Source organism: Pseudonaja textilis, chromosome 3 (assembly GCF_049901715.1).
Source record: "Pseudonaja textilis isolate UNSWEBS1 chromosome 3, rPseTex1.2, whole genome shotgun sequence".
In the NCBI taxonomy this organism is placed as follows: Eukaryota; Metazoa; Chordata; class Lepidosauria; order Squamata; family Elapidae; genus Pseudonaja; species Pseudonaja textilis.
Window position 1 is genome coordinate 4,376,851 of NC_141992.1, and position 27,944 is coordinate 4,404,794.

At 44.4% G+C, this 27,944-nt stretch overlaps 1 protein-coding gene across 1 annotated transcript; it reads right to left on the reverse strand.

The window, feature by feature from the left end:
• Positions 1 to 4,527: 4,527 nt before the first annotated feature.
• On the reverse strand, positions 4,528 to 18,529 carry LOC113450134 (signal-regulatory protein beta-1-like). Its single transcript, XM_026721285.2, has 4 exons — positions 18,412 to 18,529; positions 9,024 to 9,347; positions 7,812 to 8,132; positions 4,528 to 4,840 (listed from the first exon to the last, which is right to left on the reverse strand). The coding sequence occupies exons 1-4, from the start codon at positions 18,509 to 18,511 to the stop codon at positions 4,698 to 4,700; spliced, it is 888 nt and encodes a 295-aa protein (XP_026577070.2). The 5' UTR covers positions 18,512 to 18,529; the 3' UTR covers positions 4,528 to 4,697.
• Positions 18,530 to 27,944: the final 9,415 nt, after the last annotated feature.

Sequence of the window (27,944 nt, forward strand, 5' to 3'; positions counted from 1 at the left end):
TCCTCCTCCTCTTCCTCCTCCTCTTCCTCCTCCTAAAGCCCACTCCCTTTCATCCTTGATGATGTTACCTCATTGGGTCATGAAACGTCAGCAAGTAAACCACTAAGCTCAGAGAGCACTAAGCCCTGATAATGTTACCTAGCTTGGGCATTGAAACATCTGTAAGAAAGCAACCAAGCTCAGAGAGCTCTAAGGACCTCACAATCCTCCTCCTCCTCCTCCTCCTCCTCCTCCTCCTCCTCCTCCTCCTCCTCCTCCTCCTCCTTCTCCTCTCCTCTTCCTCCTCCTCCTCCGGAGCAAGTCGCTCCATTCCGAAGGACCCGATAGGCAACCAAACACTTTTTGCCCAGATGGAGAAATGATGGTGACTCAAAACTTCATGTGCTTGCAGAAGGGACAGTTTGAAATGGAGTGATTAGGGCCGTTTCAAAAGGTCCCCTTTGCAAGCACACAAAACTTCATCTCTCTCTGGGTGAATAGCGCACAGCAGAGCCAGACAGAGAAGATCCCAATACGCTGCCCACTCCGTCTCACAGCTTGCCTGCGGCCACGTCAAACAAACACCTTTGCCCAGGGCATTGGTGTCAACCTGGAAGCTGACCTGCCCAAAGCCATTTTTGACCGCTTCAGTGTTGCCACACTTGTCTCTAACAAGGGATGGGGAAGGGGGATTTGAAATAGAGGGGTTTCTGTAGCTAAAACAAAGTATTTTCTGTTGGGAACCAAGGACATTCTCACACCTGGTCGGAGGAGGGAGGAGTGATGCTACCAGGTTGCCAGATTGCACCATGATTGGACCATAGCATCAGGGTTCCGACCAATGTCCTCATTAAATCATGAGCTTCAAGCCAAACTTCAAAAGAAATCCAGTTATTTATTAGGATGTCAGCACGGACCAAGTGAACCCAACTCTGACCTCACTTAGTTTGCACTTTGGCTCTGACCCTGTCTCCCCCTCCCCCCGAGATGTCTCTTCAGTCACATTCCTCAATGAAGCAATTTCACGGGTTGTAGAAGTCACTCCCTCCGGCCACTGTGGGTTTCCGTGGAGATGACCTTGACAGTACCGGCTGGAATGTACTTTGCTTTGGTCTGTTGCAGCTGTGGAAAAGTAGACCGTGGGATGGAGAGGGCGGGGCCGGTAGTAGCTGCATTCCCGCTTTCATCGGCCCCCGTGTTCACCACCTCCTGCACTTAAAAAAAACATAAGACCTCCCCCAAAATAAGCCCAAGTGCTTATTTTCAAACCCCATAGAAAATAAGACCAGGAGGGCCGGAGCTGGCGTCGTGACGATACAGCATGCGATCTTGGAGGTCTGAGATCGCTGCTGATATCTTTGCTCCTGGACGGTCCTATCGGATCTAAACCATCCGGAAGAGACGGTGAAAGTGAAGAGCACATCCTGTCGATCCCAGGGATACTGCAAAGTCCCTGGTAGATCCAGGAGAAGCTCTTCTTGCCAGCGGCAAAGAGGCAGCCATTAAAGCTGCTGAAGTTGGGACAGCTCCGAAACGGAAGAGAACGGAAAGAGAGAGAGGGCCGGTTTGGTGAGAACTTTTTCTTTATTCTAAGATCTGAAAGGACACCCTAAAGGAAAGAAAGAATCTGTAAAAGTTTTGACAGAAGTGATTAAGCGGCGATTATAAACAGGAATGTCAAAGTAATGTTTTTTCTTCTTCTCATTGCTGGATTTTCTATACACGATCTTATACTTTGAAACTGGACTATTTTTTTTTTGTTTACATCTATTTTTTTTTCTCCTTTTTGATTTTGTAATATTTTAGGCTAGAAGCTCCCTTTAGTTATCTCTTTTTTAAAAAATATCTTTTTCTTTCTTTTTTATTAATTCTTATTATATCTTGCTTGGAAAAGGAGGGGGAAAGTGAGAGCAAAGAAACTTTGCAACGCTGCCAACTAGAGGCTTGAAAATATTCTATTTTCCTGTGACCAGACAAAGCTGAGAAAGAAAGAACTGAGACTCTTTTTTCAAGGACATTGTCATTTGATAAGATAGAGGGAAGAGCATGGGAGAGTATTATTGCAGGTGCTCTTCTGGGTTTCTATCAACAGCTGGAGTCTGGTGTTGAAACCGAGGGGGAAAAAAGGTGATAAGTTTTTGGAGAAGAGAGCTATAATAAGAACCTTGGATAATTAAACAAAGTGCAGTGCGCTCTTTTTACTTTTCCTAAGTTGTGCTATCCCTCCTCACCAGCTTTAGTGTATTTCATTTTATCTTTTTTTTGGGTAATAACTATTTGGGTTTTTGGCTTTGTTGGAGCTTGTCTTTGTTTTTCTTTTTTTCTTTGGAAGTCCAATCTCTACGTTTGTTTTTTATTTTAAAGGGAAAGCCTTTAAGTATTAATGTTTTTTTTAAGGGAATAGCCTTTCCCCCCTCTTTCCTGGTTTTTTTGTTTTTTCATCTACCTTTCTGGTTTATTCTTATACACTCTTTCCTATTTGAGACCTTTTAATTGGATTAAGGTGTTGAAGAACCTGAAGAATTTTTCTTTTTCCTTTTTTTTTTTCAAGCCTTTTTCTTCATCCAACTATTGATTGGATTAAGGTATACAAGAACCTGAAGAAATTTTGTCCTCCCCCCTTTTTTTCTTTTTTTTAATCATTATTATTGGGCTTCTTTTTTCTACTATTTTTGTTTTTGAACTATAATTGGTTACTTCACAATTGGATTAAGGTTTTGAAGAACCTGAAGATTTTGAATTGCTTAAAATGAGTAGGAAATTTACAGCTCCTGGTTCTTCAACTTCTACTTCTTCCTCTCCACCATCCGGAGGACAACGTTCAATACAGACAATGTTAAAGCAAGAAAAGGAACAAGAAAAAATGACTCTGCAGGTGATTTTGCAAGGAATTCAAAATATTCAAGCAAGATCAGAGAATATTGAAAAGAGAATAGAGAACATTGAACAAAGAACAGAGAACACTGAACAAAGAACAGGGAAAACCGATGAAAAAGTGGAGAACATCCAACAAATGATGTTGAAGTATGATGAGAGATTCCAAAAAATTGAAGAAGATAAAGAGACAAGAATATTGGAGATATTGATAATAGATTAATGGTGGTTGAACAAGATAAAAGTGGTATGTTGAGATGGGAGATGGAAGAAAAATTCAATCCAATTCAAACCAGGAGAAAAACCGTGGAAATAAAATGGAGGCTGGCTGGAAGGAAAGGAGGTCTCTGTTTGGTTGGTTTCCCAGAAACTACACTGACAGCAGCATGTTTCTGGGGTAGCTGACAAAATGGCTGAGTGAGTGGATGGATTTATACAGGGTTCTAGGCAGTGGTGGGATTCACATTTTTTTTTACTACCAGTTCTGTGGGCATGGCTTGATGGGCGTGACAGGGGAAGGTTACTGTAAAATCTCCAGTCAGAGGTGGTATTTGATGATTCTCTGAACTACTCAAAATTTCCGCTACCGGTTCTCCAGAACTGGTCAGAACCTGCTGAATCCACCACCTCTGGTTCTCGGGTTTGGTGATTGAGATGCTCCAGAGGGGTTGTGCAATGCAGTGAGCCTTGTGTCTTTTGCTATTTCAATGGTGGTGGGTTAATCCTCTTCTGTCCTGAAGGTCCTGTCCTGTCCTTGGAGCTGGGGGGGGGGATGTAAATTATTCATCCCATCAGCTCCAACCTTGGGTGGCAGCTTGTGGTTGAAGGCGTTTTGTTTATGAATAGGATGACCTGGTCTTCTTAATAAGTACAAAATATTAATCTCTAAAGACTTCAAGCTTATGCTTGAGGCTATGGCAGGAAGATTGGGGTGGCTTTTTTCCTTTGTTAAGATTTTTTTTCCATTTCTCCTTTGGGGAAATATAATATTCTGCCTCTTTTTAATATGCCCCCAAATATTTCATTCTCTAGGAAGTGGGAGGCGTGTCCCACAATTTAAATGAACGTCAAAATTGCTTCCGCTTACTTGTTTTATTTTTTTAGAAAAAGCAAACCCAAAGAATTAAGAAATTTACCTTTAAATATCGGTTCCTCTGCGTCACAGACCCAGCAAAACAGTGTGAGCTTGATTTGTATATCTCCATTTCAGTTTTATAGGCTTATAACACGATGGGGTTGCAAGGATGAAGCATTATACAAGTATTTTTAGCAATGATATGATTGATTCCCTAAGCCAGTGATGGCGAACCTTATCGTTGTGGTGTGCTGAAAGTGTGTGCGTATGTGCGTGCCAGCACCCACAATACAATGCGCCCTGTCTCCTGCGCATGCATGTGCAACCCCTCTGCCCCCTTACCTGCACTGCGCATGCACGTGCCTCCCAGCTGTTTTTTTTTGGCCCATTTGAGGCCTTTTTTGCCCTCCTGGGGGCCTGAGGGAAGCCTCTGTAACCTTTGGAGGCTGAAAAATGGGCCCGTTTTGGCACTTCCAATTTCAGCATTTCTGGTATTTCCAGAAAAACGGCCCCTTTTTCGGCCTCCAAAGGCTGCAGAGGCTTCCCTCGAGCCCCTGGGAGGGCAAAAACATCCTCAACCGGGCCGAAAATCAGCTGGGAGGCGCACGCATACGCAGTGCAGGTAAGTTCGGCTGGCGCTTGCAGGCCCGCACAAATGGCTCGGTGTGTCAACTGTGGTATGTGTGCCATAGGTTCGCCATCACGGCCCGAAGCAGATTCTTTCTCCTCCTGAAAATCTTTCAGGAATAGGAACCCTTAACTTGAGTTTTCAGACAGCTTCGTTTCCTGGGATGTTCTGGAGAGGTTTCTTGCACAGTTTTATCAGGAAGAGGAAAGAGACAAGGAGAAGGACGGCTGCTTTGTTCAGGAAAAGGGCAATCCAGAGACTATTGGGAGAATTTGGTGTCCAGCCTGTGGAGAAAAGACAGTGGATTATTTTGATTTAATCCTAATAATGTCTATTCAAAGTGTGGGAGAGGTCTTTGCGGGGGTGGGGGCAGGGCAGATGGCTAGGTGTCTGTGCTAGACCACCTAGGATCTCCCCCATTCTCTGGCACCCCAAATGAGATGATTAAGGGCCTCAGATGAGAGAGAGAGAGAGAGAGAGGGAGGGAGAGAAATAGAAACAAAGAGAGAGGGTGGGAGGACCTGAAATGGGCCGAAAATCAGCTGGGAGGTGCGCGCATGCGCAGTGCAGGTAAATTTGGGTGGGGCTCACGTCCCCGCACAAATGGCTCTGCCATAGGTTCGGCATCATGGCCCTGAGCAGATTCTTTCTCGTCCTGAAAGTCTTTTGGGAATAGGGATCCTTAACTTGAGTTCCCAGACTGCCTCGCTTTCCTGGGATGTTCTGGAGTGATTTCTTGCACAATTGCATTGACACAGTTTTACTAGGAAGAGGAAAGCTACTAAAAGACGGACGGCAATCCAGAGACTAATGGGAAACTTTGGTGTTGAGTCTGTGGAGAAAAGATAGTGGATTGTTTTGATGTAATCCTAATCAATTCTATTCAAAGTGTGGGAAAGGTCTTTGCGGGGTGGGTGCAGAGCAGATGCCTAGGTATCTGTGTTAAGTATCCACCTAGGATCTCCCGCACTCTGAAGCATCCCACCTGAAATGATTAAGGGCCTGAGATGATTAAGAGAGAGAGCGGGGGAGGGAGTAGGGATGGGATTTTACCAGTTTGCGCCTATTCACTAGAACCGGTTGTTAACATTCTAAGCAGTTCGGAGAACCGGTTGTTAGAAGAAATTACTGGGCTAATCCTGTAAGGGAGGCAGGAAGGAAACATTCTGGTGTTGCTTATAGAAACTGCCTCTCTGTTAATCCTTATTACATTCTTGGCAGGACTAGACTTCTTGTCTCAGGAACTTCTCTGGAGTTTTTTTTCCCCTCCTTTGCTGTTACTTTGCTTGTGTGGAGTGACCATTCAAAGTTACAATGGCACTGAAAAAAGTGACTTGTGACTATTTTTCACACTTACGACCATTGCAGCATCCACAGTCACAAGAGGCCAGGCAAGGAGAAGTGTGCCTTGATGTGAGTGATGTTGAGTTGTCCACGCCCAGCCAATAACATGACCACCAAGCCACGTCCACCCAGTCACATGACCACCAAGCCCACCATCTAAGCCAGGCCCACAGAACCGGTTGTTAAAATGTTTGAATCCCACCCCTGAGAGGGAGGGAGAGAAACAGAAACAAAGAAAAGAGAGGGAGGGAAGGAAAGTGGAAGGAAGGAAGAAAAGGAAGGGAAGAAGGTAGGGGGAGGTAGGTAGGAAGGAAGGGAGGATAGAAAAATAGATGAAAGAAGAAAGAAAGAATGAAAGAAAAAGAAAAGAAATGAAAATGTAGTATCAATAATCATACTGTAGGTGCCTTAGGTGCATTCCCAAACATCTGGACCACCACTTGAACATCACCACTGGCATTGACAAATACAACATTGGACAATTGCAAAACTTCACTCAGAACACCTTACACCCTATGACGATATCTATTAACATCATCAAACATGCACCTCTGCCTATCCCAGGTCCTTCAGGAGGTCTTGATAGGTGGACAATCATGCCAAATCTACTCTGAACATCTGGCTGATAGTGCGACAGACCATAATGATGCACACCACTACAGCAAACTGAAACAATTCTAAGATAATCAGGATTAAATAGTATCTCACCAACAGGGAACTCTATTCATCTTGATGTCAGGGTTCTGGCACTTAACCCCAATTAAATCCTGAATCTTGAGCCAAACTTCCAAAACTAAACAGGATTTATTGGGAGTTAAAAAGTCTGGCACTACCTGGGTGTAGCCGACTCTGAGACACATCATTCATTGTCACCTTTGACCCTGGTTTCCCCCCACCCCCGGGTGTATCATAATTCATACTGTCCAATGGGACACCTCTATAGCCCAGAGTCATCAATCATGTTCTCCAGTTAGAAATTTGCAGAAACTTCAGTCACCTAGTTACAATCTCTGAAAAATTATGTATGGAATGAGTTAGGAATGTAAGTTGCTTAACAGCTATTTGGGTTGGAAATATATAAACCAGGAGAGACATTTTAATACTGTATCTCTAAGAGAATGCAAAAACTGTAATTGGGTGTGGTTCCACAAATGGACATAAGATGGAGCCAGAAACCTGGGTTGTTTTAGTCTCAGGAAGTCTCAGAAGAGAGTCTCAGTGAAGTGAGTGAGTCTCTGTTTCCTTCTGTTGGAAGAGATTTGCCGTTCCACCATTTTTCCTTATTGACTGTTATTCTTGGATTTGATGTAAGTCTGTTACTGAACTGTTTTTGACTCTGGACTTTGTTATTGGATTATCCCTGGACTGAAAACTGACTGATTTAACCGTGAATGACTTGGACTGCTTGTTTGGACTGTGCTTAAACGTTTATTGAAAGTAAAAACCTACATTAACTGTACAGTGTATTTGTGTGCTGTGTGTGTGTTATTCAAACACTTCTCTCACTACGTCTCCCTGTATGTGCTCATTCTCCTAACGGGGAATTACCTCAACAGAGTGCACTTTTGATTTCCAAGCTGCCGCACTGCTCTTTCAAACCCCTTTCCTCCCTCCCTTTCTGTTGGCAACTCTAAAACGTCCATATAAATGCTTTATGAGATGACACTTGACCCATGTCACTGGGGTGTAGACAGCCAGAAGTCTTTCTGAAGACCTACTCCTCAAGACCACAGGTCTGTGAGGTAGCTTGTGTTGAGAAAATGTCGTTGGTGGGCTGAGAAGGTGTCGTTGGTCTCAGTGGGCTTCCATGGGATGAGAAGCTGCCTAGTGCCTTAACTCTGCCATGGAGGGTCCTCTACCAGGTTAAGATTCCATCGCCTCGTCCCTCTCTGTGACCCGGAGCTCACCTACCTCTTACGACTTCACTGAGTCGAAGGTCCTGCTGTAAGGAGTCCTCCAAGGAGCTGTGTCGAACCCGGCATGACAGCACCGACCCCATATCTTCCGGTCTGAGCAAGATGTCCACCGTGCTCTCTACGCAGTACCGGATGCCCTCCTCCATAGTATAATTCAGAATGTCAGTCCGGGCAGCTTGTATTTCATTGCTGTCCTTTAACCAGATGACTGTGATTTCTTGGGAGGGGAATTCTTTTGCAGAACACCTGAAAGAAATCTGGGATCCCACCGTGATGCTGTCTGAAGGACCACGAAGCAAAGGCTGGGAGGGATGGGCTGAGAAAGGAAGCATGAAGACATCAGCTGATGTTCCCTCCTACCAAGATATCATGCCCCCATTGGAGCCTGAATTTGCAGGGGAAGACAAGCTGGAACCGGAGCTGACAGAGATCGACGGGGCGGCTTCGTTGGCTTTGGAGAAAAATGGGGAAGGGCAGGGCCACTCAGGCCGGGGCCTTTTAGGATTGGGACAGTTTGTAGGCAGGGAGGAAAGGGGACAAGATGACCTAAGGGAGGCTAAGCAGCGAACATGAGAGGCAGAGCTCAGGCGAGGAGCAAGGACCACTCCCTCCTGATCCAAGAGCTCGGAGAGTTGGAGAGAAGGCGAGAATAGCGCAGGCTGACCCGACTACTCGGGAGGAAATCACCCCGCCCCTCTTCACAAGGGAATGAGACTTAAGGAGACATTGTGGGGAGGGGCATTTGTCGGGAATAAACGCCGAGTCCCTAAACTTTGAACTTTCCTGGATTCCTTGCAATTTTTTTCTGGCTTTCTGGACATTACTTGGATCTTTTAGTTTCCTGAAATCCTTGATTTGCTCTGTGCAGTCTTGGTGTACACAGTGGTGGGCTGGACTATTTGCAACCAGAGGCTATTTGAGCAGTGTGTTTATGTGTTTGTATGTGATCACTTTGCTCTGGGACTTGCCATAAACGTGCTGGGAGCATTTGGGGGAGGGGGGGAAATTTGGAGCACCAAAGGTGTGGCTTGAATCACCATCTGCCTGTGGTATCTCTGTGCTGTGCCCCAGGGTCATCACACAAGTCTTCCCTCCTGCCTCAAATTCCCCGAGGAATTATCCTCATCCAACAAATCACCCAGAGGCCAAAGGAGTTGGATATTTCTTCCCCAAATTCCTTAATCTCAAACATTTAAAGAGCACCGACCAATCACAGAGACCACCGATTTGGTCTTGATCGATTTTCTGCTTTGGGGACCTTCCTTGACCAAGGAGCAGCAGTAGGTCCCGCTATCTCCAGGGCTGATGTTGTTGAGGCTGACACGGAAGTCCGTTGGCGATCCTGGAACGAGCCTCACCCCGCGAGAAGATTTGTCACTTTCCCTGTAAATTATCTTCTGGTCATTGCCCAGGTCTTTGTACCATTCGGCGCTTGCTGGCTGATCTTTCTGAGTCAGGATACATGTGAGAATGAGGGTCTTGCCTGCTGTGATTGTCACAGGTTCCTGGTTCATAATGGGCCGCCCACCAACTGAAAAGTAAAATGGCTTCCGATTATTGTTGTTGTTGTTGTTGTTGTTGTTGTTGTTGTTGTTATTAATTGCACAGTCAGTCAAATGTTCAGACTGGGTTTGGCATTTTTGTCTACCTCTCAAGTCCTTACCCAGGACCTGGGATAGGCAAATCTGGATGTCTGATGGCGTTACAGAGATCGCCGCAGGATGGAAGCTCTTCCAAGTCAAGCTGCCTTCTGCAATTGACCGATGGCAAATTTGTCAATGCCTACGGTTTTCTTATTCTTAACGTTTATGAATGGGCACATTCTAGGCTGCCTTAACAGAGGGGTAGAATCAAGATCACGTGAAGTGTAAGTACCACTTTAAATGCCTTGGTAAGGCCACACTTGGAATATTTGCATCAGTGGTGGTATTTAATTTTTTTTTAACTACCAGTTCTGTGGGTGTGGCTTGGTGGGCATGGCAGGGGAAGGTTATTGCAAAATCCCCATTCCCTCCCCACCCCACTAACCTGCTTTCCAGCTCTGTTCTCCTGTGCAGGGCAACCAAAGAAGACCCAGCAGATCAGCTGGGATTCAATGGCAGAGAAGAGATGGGGTTGGCGGGGCCAGTCAGAGGTGGGATTCGCCGGTTCTCCAAACTACTCAAAATTACTGCTCTCCGTTCTCCAGAACTGGTTAATACCGCCTCTGATTTGCATCCAGTTTTGGCCACCACAATGTAAAAAAGATGTTGGACAAGAAGCAATGGATGAAAACTAATCAAGCAGAGAAGCAAACTGGATTTAAGGAGAGATTTCCTTGACAGTGAGAACAATTAATCAGTGGAATGGCTTGCCTTCAGAAGCTGTGAATGCTTCAACACTGGAAGTTTTTAAAGAAGAGATTGGACAACTATTTGTCTGAAATGTTTTGGGTTTCCTGCCTGAGCAGGGGGTTGGACTAGAAGACCTTCAAGGTCCCTTCCAACTCTTCTCTTCTCTTCTCTTCTCTTCTCTTCTCTTCTCTTCTCTTCTCTTCTCTTCTCTTCTCTTCTCTTCTCTTCTCTTCTCTTCTCTTCTCCGCTACTCTACTCTACTCTACTCTACTCTACTCTACTCATTCTATTCTATTCTATTCTATTCTATTCTATTCTATTCTATTTTTATTCTATTCTCACGCTACGCTACGCTACGCTACGCTCACGCTACGCTACGCTTCGCTACGCTTCTCATTCTCATTCCATTCCATTCCATTCCATTCCATTCCATTCCATTCCATTCCATTCCATTCTATTCTATTCTACGCTACGCTACGCTACGCTACTCATTCCCTTCCCTTCCCTTCCCTTCCCTTCCCTTCCCTTCCCTTCCATTCCATTCCATTCCATTCCATTCCATTCCACTCCACTCCACTCCATTCCATTCCATTCCATTCCATTCCATTCCATTCTATTCTATTCTATTCTATTCTACTCTACGCTACTCATTCCATTCCATATATTCTATTCTATTCTGTTCTGTTCTGTTCTGTTCTACTCTACTCTACTCTACTCTACTCTGATGTCCCTTCCAGTCCTATGATTCTATGTTCCACCTTCTTCTAGAACTGCTCTTGGTTCTTTGGCCTGTATATAAAAACAATTACCTTTCATTTTCTTGAACGCCATGCAAAAGAGCACAGTATCTTCACGGGCTTTCCAAGGACCAAGAGAGAGCGTTTTCAGGAAAAGCTACCGAATTGTCCAAGCATCTTTGCAGAAGCTAAAAACCCAGCAGAAGCCCCTCTAAATAAGTATGCTTGTGGCGCTGTGTGTGTGTGTGTGTTTGTGTGTGTGTGTGTTTGTGTGTATCTCCCTGGGTCAGCCACCTCATGTCTGTGTGTCTCAGAGTCCGTGTCTCCCGTTTGAAATGGAAAATTCAAAGGGCAGAGGACAGACGTACGGGAAACGATGGATGGCGTGCACCTTCAGAACGGACCGAAGTTGTTTTGAATCTCTCACAAGAAAGTTGCGCAAGTCAAACCACTCTAATGATTTGTCACTTGTGGGTACGATGTGGAATCGAGCAACGGCAAAAACCGCTGGGTCTATTTCCAAGGCTGAAAATTGTTTTGTTAGATGAAGGAAAGTAGATAATTCCAAACACGACCAAGACCCACGTAGGCAGAAAAAGTGGGGTGGGGAAGACAGGGGAGGAATAGACCATAGAATAATAGGGCTAGAAGGGACTTCAGAGTTCTAGCCCAGGACTCTTCAATATCTTCAGAAACGACTTAGAGGAAGGAATAGAAAGGGAACTTATCAAATTTGCAGAAGATACTAAGCTGGTTAGAATAGCCGCCTCCCTAGATGATAGTGTGTAGAGTCCTCCAGGTCATGGTTTGTCCTAAAGGTGCTTTTTTTCACAAGGCAACTGGATTTTCTTGTTGTTGTTGTTTTGTTTGAAGATGTTTCACTTCTCATCCAAGAAGCTTCTTCAGCTTTGATAGGATGGTGGGGCAGGGAAGGATGTATCTTCCTTGCAGACAGATGGTCAGTTTTGTCCACTGAGAATCCATTCCTACTCCTACCCTACCTTTGGGACAACTGACCTGGATGACTGAGAATTTCTATAGACCTTTAGCTATGCAGTTTGGGATGAACCTCTTTCGAATGGCGTGGGAGTAGGGACGGATTTCCAGAGGAAGATTTGCAAACTGCAAGGAACCAAGAGCACCACTCAGGTGACCCTGAAGACACCGATAAACCTCCAAGTGGCCTCAACGGCCCTCTAAAAGGATGCAAATAACCAGCTGTCTGCAAGGAGTATACGACCTTCCATTCCCCACCATCCAGCCAGAGCTGAAGAAGCTTCTCAGAGCTGAAGTGAAATGTCTTCAAAGAAAAAACCAGACAGTCCAGTTGCCTCCTGAAAAAAATAAAGCACTTTGGGGACTGCCTAGAATAGACGATAGGCTCAAGATCCAGAAGGATCTTGACAGTCTTGAACCCTGGGCCCTATCGAACAAATGAAATTCGGTGCAGAGAAAAGTGAAGTATTACACTCAGGCAAGTAAAACCAAAAGGACACATATAGTCTGGGTGAAACCAGGCGTACTAGCGGTAACTGGGAGAGGCATCTTGGAGTCTGAATTAATTGGAGAAAACCGATTAAAAATATAAGTCAGCAGTATGCGGTGGCAGCCGAAAAAGCCAATGCAATTCTAAGTTGCATTGATACAGGGATTCCCAATCAAGAGCGTGTGAGGTACTAATACCACTCTATAAGACCTTAGTATGGCCACACCTAGAGTACTGCGTCTAATTTTAGTCACCACAATATAAAAAAAGAAGTTGAGAAGTACAGAGAAGAACAACCAGGATGATTGGGGGACTGGAGGTTAAAGTATACGTTGAATGGTTGCAGGAACTGGGCCTGGCTAGTCTAGGGAAGAGAAGGACCAGGGGAGACATGATAGAGTCTTCCAATATTTGAGGGGCTGCCACAGAGAGGAGGAAGGGATGAAACTATTTTCCAAAGCACCTGAAGGCCAGACAAGAAATAATGGATGGAAACTGAACAAGGAGAAATTCAACCTGGAAATAAGGAGAAATTTTCTGACAGTGAGAACCATCAACCCATGGAACAGAAGTTGCCCTCGGAAGTTGTGGGAGCGCCATCAGTTGAGACTTTCAAGAAGAGACTGGACTGCCATCTGTCAGAAATGGTGTAAGGTCTCCTGCTTGGGGATGGGGGGTGGGGTGGACTGGATGACCTACAAAGTCCCTCCCAACTCTGTCAATCTGTTAGGGGTCCCCAACTCCTGGGCTGTGGACTGGCCCTGGCCCATAGCATGCCAGAAACCGGCCATGCAAAGCCCCGTCTGCAAGATGGCAGACAGCACACGAAGCTGCACCCTCTCCATGGAAATAAATAACCTCTCCATGGAAATAACCTCTGTGGAAATAACCTCTCTCCACGGATCTAGTCCCTGGTGCCCAAAAGATTAGGGGTTGCTATAAATCTAGTGCAACCCCTTGCTCAAGGCAGGTGACCCTATCCCACCCTAGACAAATGGCTGTCCTATCTCTTCTTCACCGTTCCGCTGATGAATTGTTCTCACCGTCAGGAAATGTCTTCTTAGTTCTAGATTGGAGCTCTCTTCCACCCTTCTGGTCCTGCTCTTCGGTGTATTGGAGAATAAATCAATCCCCTCTTCTTTGTGGTAACCCCTCAAGTTGGGAAAGACAGTTATCATGTCACCCCCTAGTTCCCTGTTTCTCCAAAAATATGACCTACCCTGAAAGTAGGTCCTAGCTTGATTTTTTTTCACATGTGCTCAATATAAGCCCTACCCTCCAAAATAAGCCCTAATTAAGATCCTGCCCACTGCAGAGTGGATGGGTAAAAATTAAGCTAGGGTGGGAATGGGTGTGTGTGTGTGGATCTGCCCTACTACTTACCTTTGGACAGTTGCAGCCAGGCCTCACACACCCCGACACCTGCTTTGCTGGCCCATTTCTTCTGCAGCCGGCAAGGCTGGCCAGGCTTTCCTGAAGGCCTCTGGAGTTGATAACAAAGCTCTGGATCGATCCTGAGCTCTTGTTATTGGCTGCAGTGGCCTTCAGGAAAGCCTTGCTGGCTGCCAAAGAAGAAGTTCCTGAAGGCCTCTGACAGCGAAAAGGAGGCCGGGGGTGACACACGCAAGTGAGGCTAGTCAGTGGATGACATCTCTCCGAAAATAAGACCTGGTGTCTTTTTTGGTAGCAAAAAAATATATAAGACAGGGTCTTATTTTTTGGGGGGGAAACACAGTAGTCTTCCTGTCATGTCCCCATCAGAGCCCGAATGTGCAGAGGAAGATGAGCTGCGAATGGAACCGACAGAGATCGAGGGGGCGGCTTTGTTGGTTTTGGAGGAATGTACAGAGGAGCAGGCCCAGTCAGGCCAGGGCCTGTCAGGATTGGGACAACTTGTAGTCAGGGAGGAAAGGGGGCAGAATGACCAAGAGAAGCTAAGCAGCGAACATGAGAGACAGAGCTCAGGCGATGAGCAAGGATCACCCGCTCCTGATCCGAGAGTTCAGAGAGTGGAGAGAAGGCAAGAACAGTGCAGGCTGATCCAACTACTCAGAAGGAGAGCACCCCGCCCCTCTTCACAGAAAAACCTGGGGAACGAGACTTAAGGAGATGCTGTGGGGAGGGGCATTTGTCGGGAACAAAGGCTTAATTCCTAGAACTGGTCCATCAAAACAGCCTCATTCCACCAGAGGCCCGCCTTGCTCGACCATCCGGGTAATAACACCTTCACTTCATTAAGATAGATGTACGTAGGCCCCTCAACCCTTAGTCATACAATTTAGCCACCAGACCCTTGAAATCGAGTTACGTGAAGACTTGGTTCCTTATCTTAATCTGCACACATTTAGAAAAACATCCTGGGTTTCTAGATAACAGATTTGGACTTATCGTTAGATCACACACCATAGATGTTGTGGTGTTCCGATAAGGTGAGTAACTTGAGGGGTGTGTGACAGGGAACTTGTGGTAACACAGATGACTCAATGGCTGGAATCCATCAAGGCCTGGATGAGGGGAACCGAACTGAACCCCAAGACAACAGAGTGGATGCAAACCCCCATTCAATTAACATTCAATTAACATGAAGCGGCAGCTCTAAACGCCGCAGCGGCAGCTCCAAATGCGGAAGCGGCAGCTCCAAACGCGGCGGCGGCAGCTCCAAATGTGGAAGCGGCAGCTCCAAACAAAGCGGCGGCAGGATGCGAGGAGGGGGGGGAATTAAGTCACCCCCGAAAAGATGGCCTAGCCCTTTTCCCGGTGCTCCAAAATAATAATAATAATAATAAGACCCAGCCTTATTTTATGAGAAACATAGTAGAATAGAACGGAAGGGATTCTGGAGGTCTTCTAGTCCAACTCCCTGGTCAGGCAGGAAACCTTATACCATTTCAGACAAATGGTTGTCCAACCTCTTCTTAAAAGCCTCCAATGATGATGCATCTACAATGTCTGGTGGCAAGCAGTTCCACTGGTTAATTGTCCTCACTATTAGCAAATGTCTCCTGAATTCCAGGTTGCTTCTCTCCTTGATTGCTTTCCATCCATTGTTTCTTGTCTTGCCTTCAGGGGCTTTGGAGGATAGGTTGATCCCCCCTCTTCTCCGTGACAGCCCCTCAAATTTTGTCACTCCTAGCCCTTCACTTTGTAAAGTTAAACATGCTCAATTCCTTGCACTCTTCCTCAAACGTTTTAGCCTCCAGTTCCCCAATTCCTCTTTGCTGCTCTTCTCTGCACTCTTCCCAGAGTCTCAACATCTTTTCGTACATCGTGGCAACCAAAACTGGATGCAAGTATTCTAAGTGTGGCTTCGCCAAGGCCTTATAAAACAGTTTGTGTGATCTTGATTCTCTCCCAATGCAGCCTAGGATTGCATAAGCCCTTGACTTTGGCTAGGATGTTATGGAACATCTGTAGAGCCTTTAAACATCTGGGGAGCCATCTCATCCCAATGGGATTGGCCTGCCCCATTTGGTCTGGCAGAAAGGGCAAGCTGAGGATATCACTGGTCAAGGGGACTGGAGACTAAAACATATGAAGAACGGTTGCAGGAACTGGGCCTGGCTAGTCTAGGGAAGAGAAGGACCAGGGGAGACAGGAGAGCAGCCTTCCAATATTTGAGGGGCTGCCCCAGAGAGGAGGAAGAGGTCAAGCTATTTTCCAAAGCACCTGAAGGTCAGACAAGAAATAATGGATGGAAACTGACCAAGGAGAGAGATTCAACCTAGAAATAAGGAGGAATTTTCTGACAGTGAGAACAATCCACCCATGGAACAGAACTTGCTTTTGGAAGTTGTGGGAGCTTCATCAGTTGAGACTTTCAAGAAGAGATTGGACTGCCGTTTGTTAGAAATGATGTAGGGTCTCCCGCTTGGGCAGGGGGTTGGACTAGATGACCTACAAGGTCCCTTCCAACTCCGATGATCTGTTTATCTGTTATCTTAAGGAGTTTTGACTGGCAGGATGTAGGAGAAGAAGTGACATTTCTGCTATGGCCCTCACCCTGTGGAACATCTTTCTGTGTGTGTGTGTGTGTGTGAGGTCTACCCTCCCCCTTTTGCCCTTCCAGGAGGGTCTCAAAATCTGGCATTGCGGATTGGCTTGGATCCTTAATGCCAGTGATCTACGCTGGAGATGGCTGGTGGATTAATAGGAAAGATACCACCACCTCAAGCGCTGTTCTTGTTCTTAGTTTTCTAGCATTTTAATCTCATTGATCTCACCAATTTTACCAGTTTTATGTCCCCGATTTTATCATAGAATAGAGTAGAATAACATAAGCGGAAGGGACTTTGGAGGCCTTCTAGTCCAACCCCCTGCTTAGGCAGGAAACCCTAAACCAGTGACGACTAACCTTTTCCACGGGGTGTGCCAAAAGCACGCCCGTGTGCGTGCTTGCTTACCTGCGCCCATGATCCATGCACGCGTGACCCTCCCGCATCGCATGCCTCTGCACATGCGCACACAACCCCCGCACGCTGCATGTATCTGCGCATGCGTGCGCTTTCTCCCACATGCACGTCTCCCCCTCCGCATGCATGACAGACGCCTGACAATCAGCTGGCTGGCGGGGAGGCGCACGGGCATGCGCAGTGAGGCTCTTCCAGGCGACCTCTTGCATGGCGGCAGAAATGGCTCTGTGTGCCACTTCTGGCGCGTGTGCCATAGGTTTGCCATCACGGCCCTAGACCATTTCAGACAAATGGCTGTCCAGTCTCTTCTTAAAAACTTCCAGTTGTTGGAGCAACTTCTGAAAGCAAGCAGTTCCATGGATTAATGATTAATTATTAGACTAATTCCATAGATTAATTATTCTGTTAGGAAGTTTCGCCTTAATTCTAGGTTGCTTCTTTCCTTGATTAATTTCCATCGGTTGCTTCTTGTCCTACCCTCAGGTGCTTTGGAGTGTAGCTTGACTCCCTCTTCTTTGGGGCAGCCCCTGAGATATCGGAACACTGTTATCATGTCACTCCTACTGCTTCTTTTCATCAAACGAGACACACCCAATTCTTTGTATGTTCTTTGTATGTTTTAGCCTCCAGTCCCTTAATCATCTTCGTTGCTCTTCTCTGCACTCTTTCTAGAGTCATAACATCTTTTTTACATCAGGGCAACCAAAACTGGATGCACTATTCCCAGTGTGATCTTACCAAGGCATTATAAAGTGGTACTAACACTTCACGTGATCTTAAATCTACCTCTATTAAAGACAGCCTATTAGGGATAAGGCAGAGTTTCTTTGCAGTCAGATGGGGAGTACATAAATTTAATAAAATGAATAAAACAAACAAACCAACAAACCATCATCAGAAGCATTGAAGCTGCTGCTCAAAAGGCAAGAACTGTCCACATGTTCTTTACCTCAAAGCAGCTTAAGATTCTCACTAAACCAGGGACCTTTTAAAAAAATTTTTTTTATTGTTTTTAAGACAAACATAAACACAACATAAAAACATCAAACCATCTTCCATATATGTGCATACAGAGAACAAGAAGATAAACAGTTTTATAAAATTTGGGATCTATTCTATCAATGGTTAGACAATAAAGCATGGTAATAATGCAATATGTAGATTTTTTAGAACATAATGAATATATAAAGATGTATTTTTTAAAATTATATCTACAAAATGATTATAGGATAGATTTGAGATGATAATATGAACTGTCATAGAACAAATTAAGTAAAATATGGATTATCTTGTAAAACATGAATGAATAATAGTACAGTCAAATGATTAACAATTATATTAATGTATTTAGGAATATTTGACAATATGAGAACATATAAAATGTAATTGTCATTGAAGACTACAAAATGGAAGCACAAAACAATTTGTAAACCAACTAGGGACCATTCTTGATCTCACCCCACAAACCTCACCCCTCTTCCTGGCCGTTCCTACTTTTTCACCTGGCCACTCAGGGAGGAGCCCACGGAAGAAACTTCCCCTTCAAAGGATCCACAATCTGGAACCTGATGAGAAATCTACTAACCCCCCACCACCTCTTCCAGCTGGAAATCTGAGCAAAAATACTCACCTATTCTCTCAGAGGAGCACTCTGTCAGGTCTTGCACGAGGAGGAGGAACCAGAGTTGTAGGGGACCCAGGATTCGCATGGAGGACCTCAAGGCAGCCATGCCAACAGTGGCAGGAGAAACATCTGGGGCTACTTCTCACCCCTCCCAAAACGTTTCCTTTGAAATACGGAGCAAAAGAGGAACTCGCATGTTTCCTGCTTCTGAGTTTGAGCGAATTGCCTTGTTTGTTTGGCGCAGTCGTTCGGTGGAAGTGTAGCTAAGGAGGCATTCCAGAACTCTAGATGAATAATGTCCCAAAGTAGAAGATGACAGGTGGAGGTGATGCGAGAAGAGGCTGGAATAAACCAAGATGGAGACCTCAGCAGTGATTTCTGTTCTGTTTCACTGATGATGCTACCTGCTTGGGTAATGAAACACCTGCAAGAAAATCGCCAAGCTCCAAGAGAACCAGAGACCCCATAGTCTTCCTCCTCCTCCTCCTCCCTCCTCCCCCTCCACCTGTTCTCTGCCCTAATGACCAGTTGGGTAGGCGTGGCTGGGTGGGCATGGCCAACTCAAACCTGGGTGGGCATGCGCTCACTGAACCTGTTGTGAAACTGGTAGAAGCCCACTACTGCCAACAGGGGAGTATTCCTCCCAACGGCAGTGTAAAAAGCTTAAAACAACGCTTCCCCTTTAAGAAAGTCAAGCCCCAGCAAAGGAAAAAAAAAAAAAAACTCCTGAGAAGCTCAGGCAACAGTAAGTCTGGGCGTACTGCCAAGAACCTTTAGCTGTTATAAGGGTTAACCGAGGGACAGGTTCTGTAAGCAAGGCAATAAAGAGTAGGCTAGAAACAACACCAGAATGTTTCCTTCCTGCCTTCCTTACAGGATTAGTCCTATAAAATGGGGGAGAAAAAAGGAGATTTCTTCCAATAACTGGTTCTCCGAACCGCTTAGAAAGTTAACAACCTGTTCTCACGAATAGGTGCAAATTGGTTGAATCCCACCACTGCGCCACACCACAAAAGCATATAAGATATATAAGATCCTAATAAGTGTACATTTCATGAAGTTTGTTGTTGTTGAGGCGGGGAGGGAAATAGTTTGATTTTAGCTGAAGTTGATTGGTCAGGAATCAACATCAGACTTAAAGATTCCTGGCTGTGTTGTATTTTGCTATTTCACCAGAAGAGGGAGCCAAAGACCGAAATATTGCTCCGAAGCCATCAGGGGAAAACCAAACAACCAGTTCATAAATGCATGGCACAACATAGGAAAACAAACCCATCAGGAATAGATTCAGCCGGACACCTGCATTTAAAAGACAAAGGCTTCTCTTTTGAAGACAGCAAAGTCCCCATTTTGGACTGAGAGGACCGCTGGTTTGAAAGAGGGGTCCAAGAGGCCATCTATACCAAAACTGGACAGTCCTCCCTCAACAGAGGGGGGAAGGATAGGACATCATCAATCTACAGTCTACAACAGCATGATTCTTTTAGCAGTTCCAAGAAGGCTCCACACCCATTTGCACCACTCAGGCGCCCGCGAGGACACCGATAAACCTCCAAGTGGCCTCAAGGACCCTCTAAAAAGAGGCAAATGACCAGCTGTCTGCAAGGAGTATAAATCCTTCCTTTCCCCACCATTCGGTCAGAGCTGAAGAAGCTTCTTGGATGGGAAGTAAAACGTCTTCAGAGAAAAACCAAAAAGTCCAGTTGCCTCTTGATAAAAAGTATTTTTGGGATAACCATAATCTGGATGACTGAGAATCTTTTTTTTTTTAAATAAAGTTTTATTTGGGTTTTGACACATACAAAATACAAGTGAAACATCTTTTTTGAAAATAGCACGGTCCCGGGTTGGACTTCTTTATACAGACACAAAACTCAATTTCATGCTCCTTTTTGTATTCTATTCCATATCTTATACTATTTTACATTTTCTATATAGTTTTTCCCCTCTTTTGATTTTCTCAATTTTATTTTGATTATCTCATCTCGGTTCAAATCATTATATTTACACTTTTGTCTGTTCGGTCCAGAATTATTCTGCACACAATAAACCTGTAGTGGTGCTGTTAGACCACAAGAGGGAGCCAAATACTTAAAACATTGCCTGTAAAACTGCTAATTTAACAGAATAAGCCTCACAATACAGTTTTTTTGTGTCAGCTTGCAAATTATTACACATGGTTTACTAGAAGAAAACAAGAAAGGAGAGGTTCAGCTCTCCCATAAGACGTATTTTGGAAGAATACTCAAGGAAACTCTTCCAGTAATTCAGGCAATGGAAGCTAATGTGGAAGTTGTGGGAGCTGTTATAGTCACAAGCAGCCGCAGAAGCCATGCAGCAGCGTGACAGGTGTTGGGACATGGGAGGCCTGGCTGCAGCGGTCCCTAAGGTAAGCGGTGCGGGGCATGTGGGGCATCTCCATTCCACACACACACACACCCTAGCTTGATTTTTATGCGTGCACCTGTCAACTCATAAACTATGGTCTTTTTAGAATTGCCAACAGAAAGGGGGAGGGGGAGCAGTGCGGCAGCTTGCAAACCGAAACTGCATTCCATAAATGTTTTCAAAGATAGTAACTAGGTGACCAAAGTTTCTGCCATGCAAAATTCTAACTGGAGGGCATGATTGATGACTCTGGGCTATGGAGGTGTCCCATTGGAGAATAGGAATTATGATACACCCAGAAGGGTGGGGGGAAACTAGGGTCAAGGGTGACAATGAAGGATGTGTCTCAGAGTCGGCTACACCCAGGCAGTGCCGGACATGTTAACTCCCAATAAATCCTTTGTAAGTTTTGGAAGTTTGGCTCAAGACTCATGATTTAAATGAGGTGATTGTCGGAATCCTGACAGCACCTACTTCCTACAACCAGATTGTGGTAATATATTTTATTCTGTGGGTCCTTGTATAGCTTTGCATAGATCTAGGGACTAAAAATGCCTCTGGTGGGGGGGCATTTCGCCTGCTATGGGTGTTTTTGTCCTGTTAGGACCTGCGAAGCTTAGAGGACCAGATATGTTGGTGAAAGGTCATAGTATATAGCTGAGCCATTCCCAAGGGAATAGCTGAGCCATTCCCATGGGAATTTCCGCAGATGTATATTCTCATCCTGTTTATTCTCATCCTATATATCCTGTGGAAATAACATCCTGTTGAGGTCACTTGTTCTCTGTATATGCATTTTGTTCTCAATAAAAGCTGGTACCTGGGTCTACTCGGGGCTGGCATCTGCTCAGACGTTTTCCCTGCGTCTCATTTCAAATGTCAGTCCACCACAAGTGGTGACCCCGACGTGATAGTTTGGAAGGCTATACGTTTTTGGCGTGATAGCTTGAAAAGCTATACGTTTCCCGCATCCTATACTCATCGCCGCGGACGTCGACTGGGCCCTCATCTTCTTCGCTGGACGGAGACAGATTCTTTTCGTGAGTATGGGGGAGATCTCTAAAGCTCAGACAAAGCATTTTAGGAAATGAGAGAGATCGCTGGGAATAGTTTTAAGTTTGGAGTTCATAGTAGAGGACATGCAGTAGGAAAGAAAGAAATTGAGGACTTATTACAGTATGTTTGGAAACATATTCCGTGTTATCCAGAGGGAGGTAGTATTAAAGTAGAGTGCTGGAGAAAGATAGGGAAATTTTTGCACGAGGAGCCTCGTGCCCCTTCTTCAATTTTGTTAACCTGGAGGGTGGTTATGGATGCATTAGCTACTCATGAACAACCGCTCCTAGCACCCGAAGAAGGTTTGCCGCCTTACAATGCGATGCGTATATTGCCACCGACAGCACCTCCAGATAAATCCAGAGGACTGTCAGGCGCTGAAAATACTCTGTCAGAAGAGAAGAGTTTGCCTTTAAGAGTTCAAGTAGATGCAGTCACTGCAGCTATTCAGGAAGCAACAAATAGAGGGGAATTATCAGGAGATGATTTGGTAGAATTTGGAGTGGAGATTCAACTTAATCCAATAGAAATTGGTGTAGATGCTGCTTTAAATCCACAGAGAGTATGGAAGCCTCTGCCTCTCAGTGTTTTAAAGGAAATTAAGCAAGCAGTAAAAGAATATGGAGTTAGATCGCCATTTGCTCAGGCATTGATAGAAGCAGTTGGTTATGGAAATAAAATGATTCCAGCTGACTGGAAAGCTCTGTTAAATATGATTCTAACCCCAGCTCAATTTTTGGTGTTAGATCAGAAATGGAGACAGCTGGCAGTTCAGAGGGGAACAGCAAATGTTACTGCAGATCAGCTTTATGGAGCTGGTGATTTTACAACAGTGGAGCGCAGCGAGATGGAATGCCAGAAGAGGGATTCGTTCTTCTCCCACAGTTAATTTTACAAGCCCTGGGGGTTCTCCCTGACGGCGAAGGTGGTGAGAAGACCTTTACTAACATCAAACAAGGGAACAATGAACCCTATGAAAATTTCATTAGCAGATTGAAATTGGCTATTGAAAGGCAAATTGACAATCAATTTGCCCGAAATGAATTGCTTTGAAATTAGCAGTAGAACAGGCAAACACAGACTGTAAAAGATCCTGAATCCGCTTATCGCGAGCGGAGAGCGAGAGATCGCAGATTTGATAAACGCATGTAGAAAGGTGGGGAGTCAGACTTTTAACATGGAAACTTTAGCTCTGGCTCTACAGGCAGGAAATGCTAAAAAGGAACTTGTTTCAATTGTGGGAAGCCTGGACATTTTAAAGCGCAATGTCGGGCTCCTGGAGGGGTCAGAGTCAGCAAAAAGGAGATTATTAGGACAGGGTGTTGGTCCTAAATCAGTGTGCCCGAAATGTAAGAAAGGATACCATTGGGCAAATCAGTGCAGACTTCATTCTGAAGGAAAAAAACTAGGAAGCGGGGATCAGGGCATTCTCCCTACTCTAAGAGTGAAGTAATGCCCAAGGGTTGGAGCCACCAGAGAGAGATAGGAATCAAATATGGTCACCAGCTACAAAAGGTTCAGCAGGAATTGATCTTCCATTAGCTGAGGATTTGGAATTGGGATATCCACATGTAGTTTGTTTAGGGTCAACGGATTTCTATGGACCGTTGCCTCCGGCTTCTGTGGGTCTTCTTCTTCCTAGATCATCGGCTCATAAGCGTAAATTGTTTGTGGTTCCTGGGGTTATTGATTCAGATTATGAGGGTCAGATCAAAATTCAAGTTCATTCACCTGTTCCTCAATCTTTGAAAAAAGGGATTGTTTTGCACAGCTTTTAGTTTTACCATATCTGTCTTTGGGGGAATCAGATAGAATTCGCCAGGGTGGATTTGGATCTACAGATATGTTTAGTGAGTCTAGTGTGTTTTCCATCATGCAAAATGTCAAGGCTGATCAGAAACCAAAATTAACTCTTTTGGTTGAAGGCAGACAGTTTATTGGATTGCTGGACACTGGAGCAGATGTCTCGGTGATTAGTGAAAGTGAATGGCCTAGGGAGTGGCCGACAGATCCTACACCGTCTGTTCGAGGAGTCGGAGGACTTCAAGACGCACGGGTTAGTAGGAGGATTCTTTCTGCCAAAACAAAGCAGGAAGTGCTATTGCACATTTCCAACCGATTGTTTTGCGCCTTCACATTAACTTGTGGGGCAGGGATTTGATGCAACAGTTTGATACAACAGTTGTCATTCATGATGACTGAACACCCACCTGTGGAGTTATTAAAATTACAGTTACTCCAGCAGGAGCCAGTGTGGATAGATCAATGGCCTTTGACTAGTGAGAAATTAGTTCATTTACATGAATTGGTTCAACAACAATTGGAAAAGGGACATATAGTGCCTACCACTAGTCCTTATAATTCTCCAGTCTTTGTTATCAAGAAGAAATCTGGGAAATTCAGATTTTTACATGATTTGATAAGCATAAATTCAATTTTAAAGCCTATGGGCCCACTGCAGTGTGGGACGCCTAATCCTAATTTAATACCTGATGGATGGAATATAAGAGTGTTAGATTTGCAAGATGCTTTCTTCTCCATTCCTCTGCACCCTGAAGATGTAGATTTGTTTGCTTTTACTATCTTGAGTATAAATCAGGGGCAGCCCACTAAGCGATATGCATGGACTGTCCTTCCACAGGGAATGTTAAATAGTCCTACCATGTGTCAAATGTTTGTAGATTGGGCTTTGCAACCTTTCCGGAATAAATTCCCGGATTGGAAGGTTTATCATTACATGGATGATATTTTAATAGCTGCTAATATTTCTGATGCTGCAATGGATTCTGCTGTCATTCTTTTAACTGCTATACTGAAGGAGAAAGGGCTGATAGTCAGCCCTGAGAAATTGCAAAAGGAATATCCTTTTGCCTATCTAGGTCATAAATTATTCTTGAGTCACATTACACCTCTGAAATTGGAATTTGTTCTTCCTGATCCTTTAACTTTGGTAGGTTTACAACAATTTTTGGGTCATATAAATTGGATCAGACCGTATTTGGGTTTAACTACTCTTCAATTAAGTCCTTTGTTTCAAGCTTTGGCTAGTGCTAAGCAAGCATCTGACATAATAACCCTGAATAAAGAACAGAAGGGGATTTTGTCATTGATTGAGCAAGCTTTGAGTCGTAGGTGGACAGATAGATGTTTGCCAGATTGTCCATTATCAGTGATTTTAATCTCAGAACGAAGAGCTACTGCATTGATAGTTCAGGTAAAAGAAAAACAGCTTTAAGGATTCTGGAATGGATTCATTTGTCTCATACACCATCGAAATCCATAAATTGTATCACAGAACAGCTCGCTGATATTTTTAATCGTGCTCGTCAGCGCTGCAAGGCTATTGCTGGTATGGAACCAGTAACATGTTATGTTCCTTTTGCTTTAGCTACCTGGGAACAAATGATTTGCAATAGTGAGTTTTTGCAAGTTTTGGTAGATTCTTGGCCAGGGAAGTTTTCTTGTCATCCTCCAGCCGATCCTAGGTTATCTTTGTATAAATCAGTTAGAATTAATCTAGCAAACCTTTTGTGACTCAGCCTATATCAGATGCCCCTACAATCTTTACTGATGGAGGGAAAGTTTTTGGTGCTTGTGTTTGGAAAGATAAATCTGGAATTTGGCATACAAAAGTGACATCAGAGCAGAAGTCTGCCCAACAGGCAGAACTTGCTGCTGTGGTTTTGGCTTTTCAAAATTTTCAAAATCAGGATTTTAATCTAATAGTGGATTCTTTGTATGTATATAATTTGTTACCCTTTGTAGCAGGTTCTTATTTGTCTCCTGGAATATCACCTAATATTCTACGTTTGCTTTTGTTGTTGCAAGGATGTTTGGAGCAGCGTGTGAATGTGTGTTTTGTCGCCCATATTCGTAGCCATAGTAATTTACCTGGAATTTTATCACAAGGCAATGCCAAAGCTGACAGTGCTGTAACTTCCGTTCTCACTGTCCAGCCATGGGACAGCCATAGTTATTTTCATCAAAATGCTAAAGCGTTGGCACATCAATTCAAGCTTACTGCTGCAGAAGCTGCTGCCATAATTCAACAATGTCCAACTTGTTCAAAGCAAGGCACGGCTATTCCTATGGGAGTCAACCCCAGGGGGTTGAAACCTTCAATGATTTGGCAATGGATGTTACTCAGTATCCATCATTTGCACCTTGGAAGTATATACATGTGACTGTGGATACTTACTCAGGATTTCTAATGGCTACTCCTCAAAGAGGTGAAGCGGTTAAACATGTCATCAATCATTGCATTAAGACATTTTCAGTTGCTGGTACGCCTCAAACTTTAAAAACAGACAATGGTGCAGCTTTATCGGAGCACAGTCTTTGATCAGTTTTGCAAACAGTGGTCCATGGAACATAAATTTGGAATTCCATACAATTCCACAGGACAGGCTATTGTGGAGCGTTATAATGGCACGCTCAAGAACATGTTAGCTAAATTAAATAAAAAGGAGGGAAGCTCCTGGGGCTTCCGGCAATTCAAGATCAATTAAATCTAGCCTTGTATACTTTAAATTTTTAAATTTGTCTGGTAACCTCTGCTGCAGTGCGGCCAGCAGGCATTTTTCTTCTCCTTCTACAGATGCAGTGAGGCCTCGAGTGTTGGTGCGATTCCTTCCGGATCCGGCATGGGTTCCCGCTGAGCTGATTACGTGGGGACGTGGTTATGCAGCAGTAGAACATCTTGGTCAAATTCGTTGGGTTCCTGGTCGTTGCATTCGGCCTGATCATTCACAAGCGCCTTCGCAGGTGCCAGTGAGGGAGGTTCCTGATTCTCAGGATGGCGTTCCTGAGGTTCCTGATTCTCAGGATGGCGTTCCTGTGGTTCCTGATTCTCTTGATGCCGGCAATCCAGGCGCAGCACTGTGAAGGCTGGGAAAAGATGACTGCTTATCTGAGGTTATCAACTTGTATGCAGCAGGTTCCTTTGGGGAATCAGACTAAATTAATCTGCAACCAGCGGCATCCTTTGACCTTTCCAGCATATTGGTCCTGGCATAAGGGTCAAGACATTCTTTACTCGGGACCTGATAAAGATATTATATCTTCAGCCTGTGCTACAACTCTGATTCTGTTTAATGTTTCTGTTTCAGACTATGGACAGTATTGGTGTCAATTGGAGTTGCCTAAGTTACCTCATACAGACTCTCATTACCACCTTTGGGGGTGGCTATGAATTATCGGGATCTGCATATTTTAAATAATTTCACTGTTGCTATGTTTAATAATACTGTTAAGAGCATTAAGATGTTAAATGAAGAAGTGTCTGAAATTCGCCAAATTACTTTACAAAATCGTTATGCTTTAGACATAATGTTAGCTGCCAAAGGAGGAGTTTGTGCCTTAATTCATTCACATTGTTGTATTTTTATACATAATTATGAGCCTAACATTACAAAAACTGTTCATGATATGGAAGACCGCATAGCTGAACACGAAGCAGGAAAAGATGGCTTTGATAAGTCACCTTGGGCTTTGCTATGGGATTGGCTTCCTGACGGCTCATGGTTACGTTCATTGCTTCAATTAGTTGTGACAATTGTTATTATACTTATTATGTTATGTTGCTGTATTCAATGTATTCCTAATCTATTTCAAATGTGTACCTCAGCTTTTCAACGTATGGGACCAAGTCGCGAAAGTCGCGAGGGAACTGTGTATTATGCCACTAAAACACCCCCTATCTTTGAATAAATAAAAAGGAGGGAATGTGGTAATATATTTTATTCTGTGGGTCCTTGTATAGCTTTGCATAGATCTAGGGACTAAAAAATGCCTCTGGTGGGGGGGGCATTTCCGCCTGCTATGGGTGTTTTTGTCCTGTTAGGACCTGCGAAGCTTAGAGGACCAGATATGTTGGTGAAAGGTCATAGTATATAGCTGAGCCATTCCCAAGGGAATAGCTGAGCCATTCCCATGGGAATTTCCGCAGATGTATATTCTCATCCTGTTTATTCTCATCCTATATATCCTGTGGAAATAACATCCTGTTGAGGTCACTTGTTCTCTGTATATGCATTTTGTTCTCAATAAAAGCTGGTACCTGGGTCTACTCGGGGCTGGCATCTGCTCAGACGTTT

Bases quoted from the DNA above. Each gene is read 5' to 3' on its own strand.
- LOC113450134 (XM_026721285.2), bottom strand. From the start codon at position 18,511: ATGGCTGCCTTGAGGTCCTCCATGCGAATCCTGGGTCCCCTACAACTC. The intron at 9,348-18,411 runs GTGAGTATTTTT...TTTACTTTTCAG, and splicing joins GTGCTCCTCTGAGAGAATAG to TTGGTGGGCGGCCCATTATG. The intron at 4,841-7,811 runs GTAGGTGAGCTC...TTTTCTCCACAG, and splicing joins ACTCAGTGAAGTCGTAAGAG to GCTGGACACCAAATTCTCCC.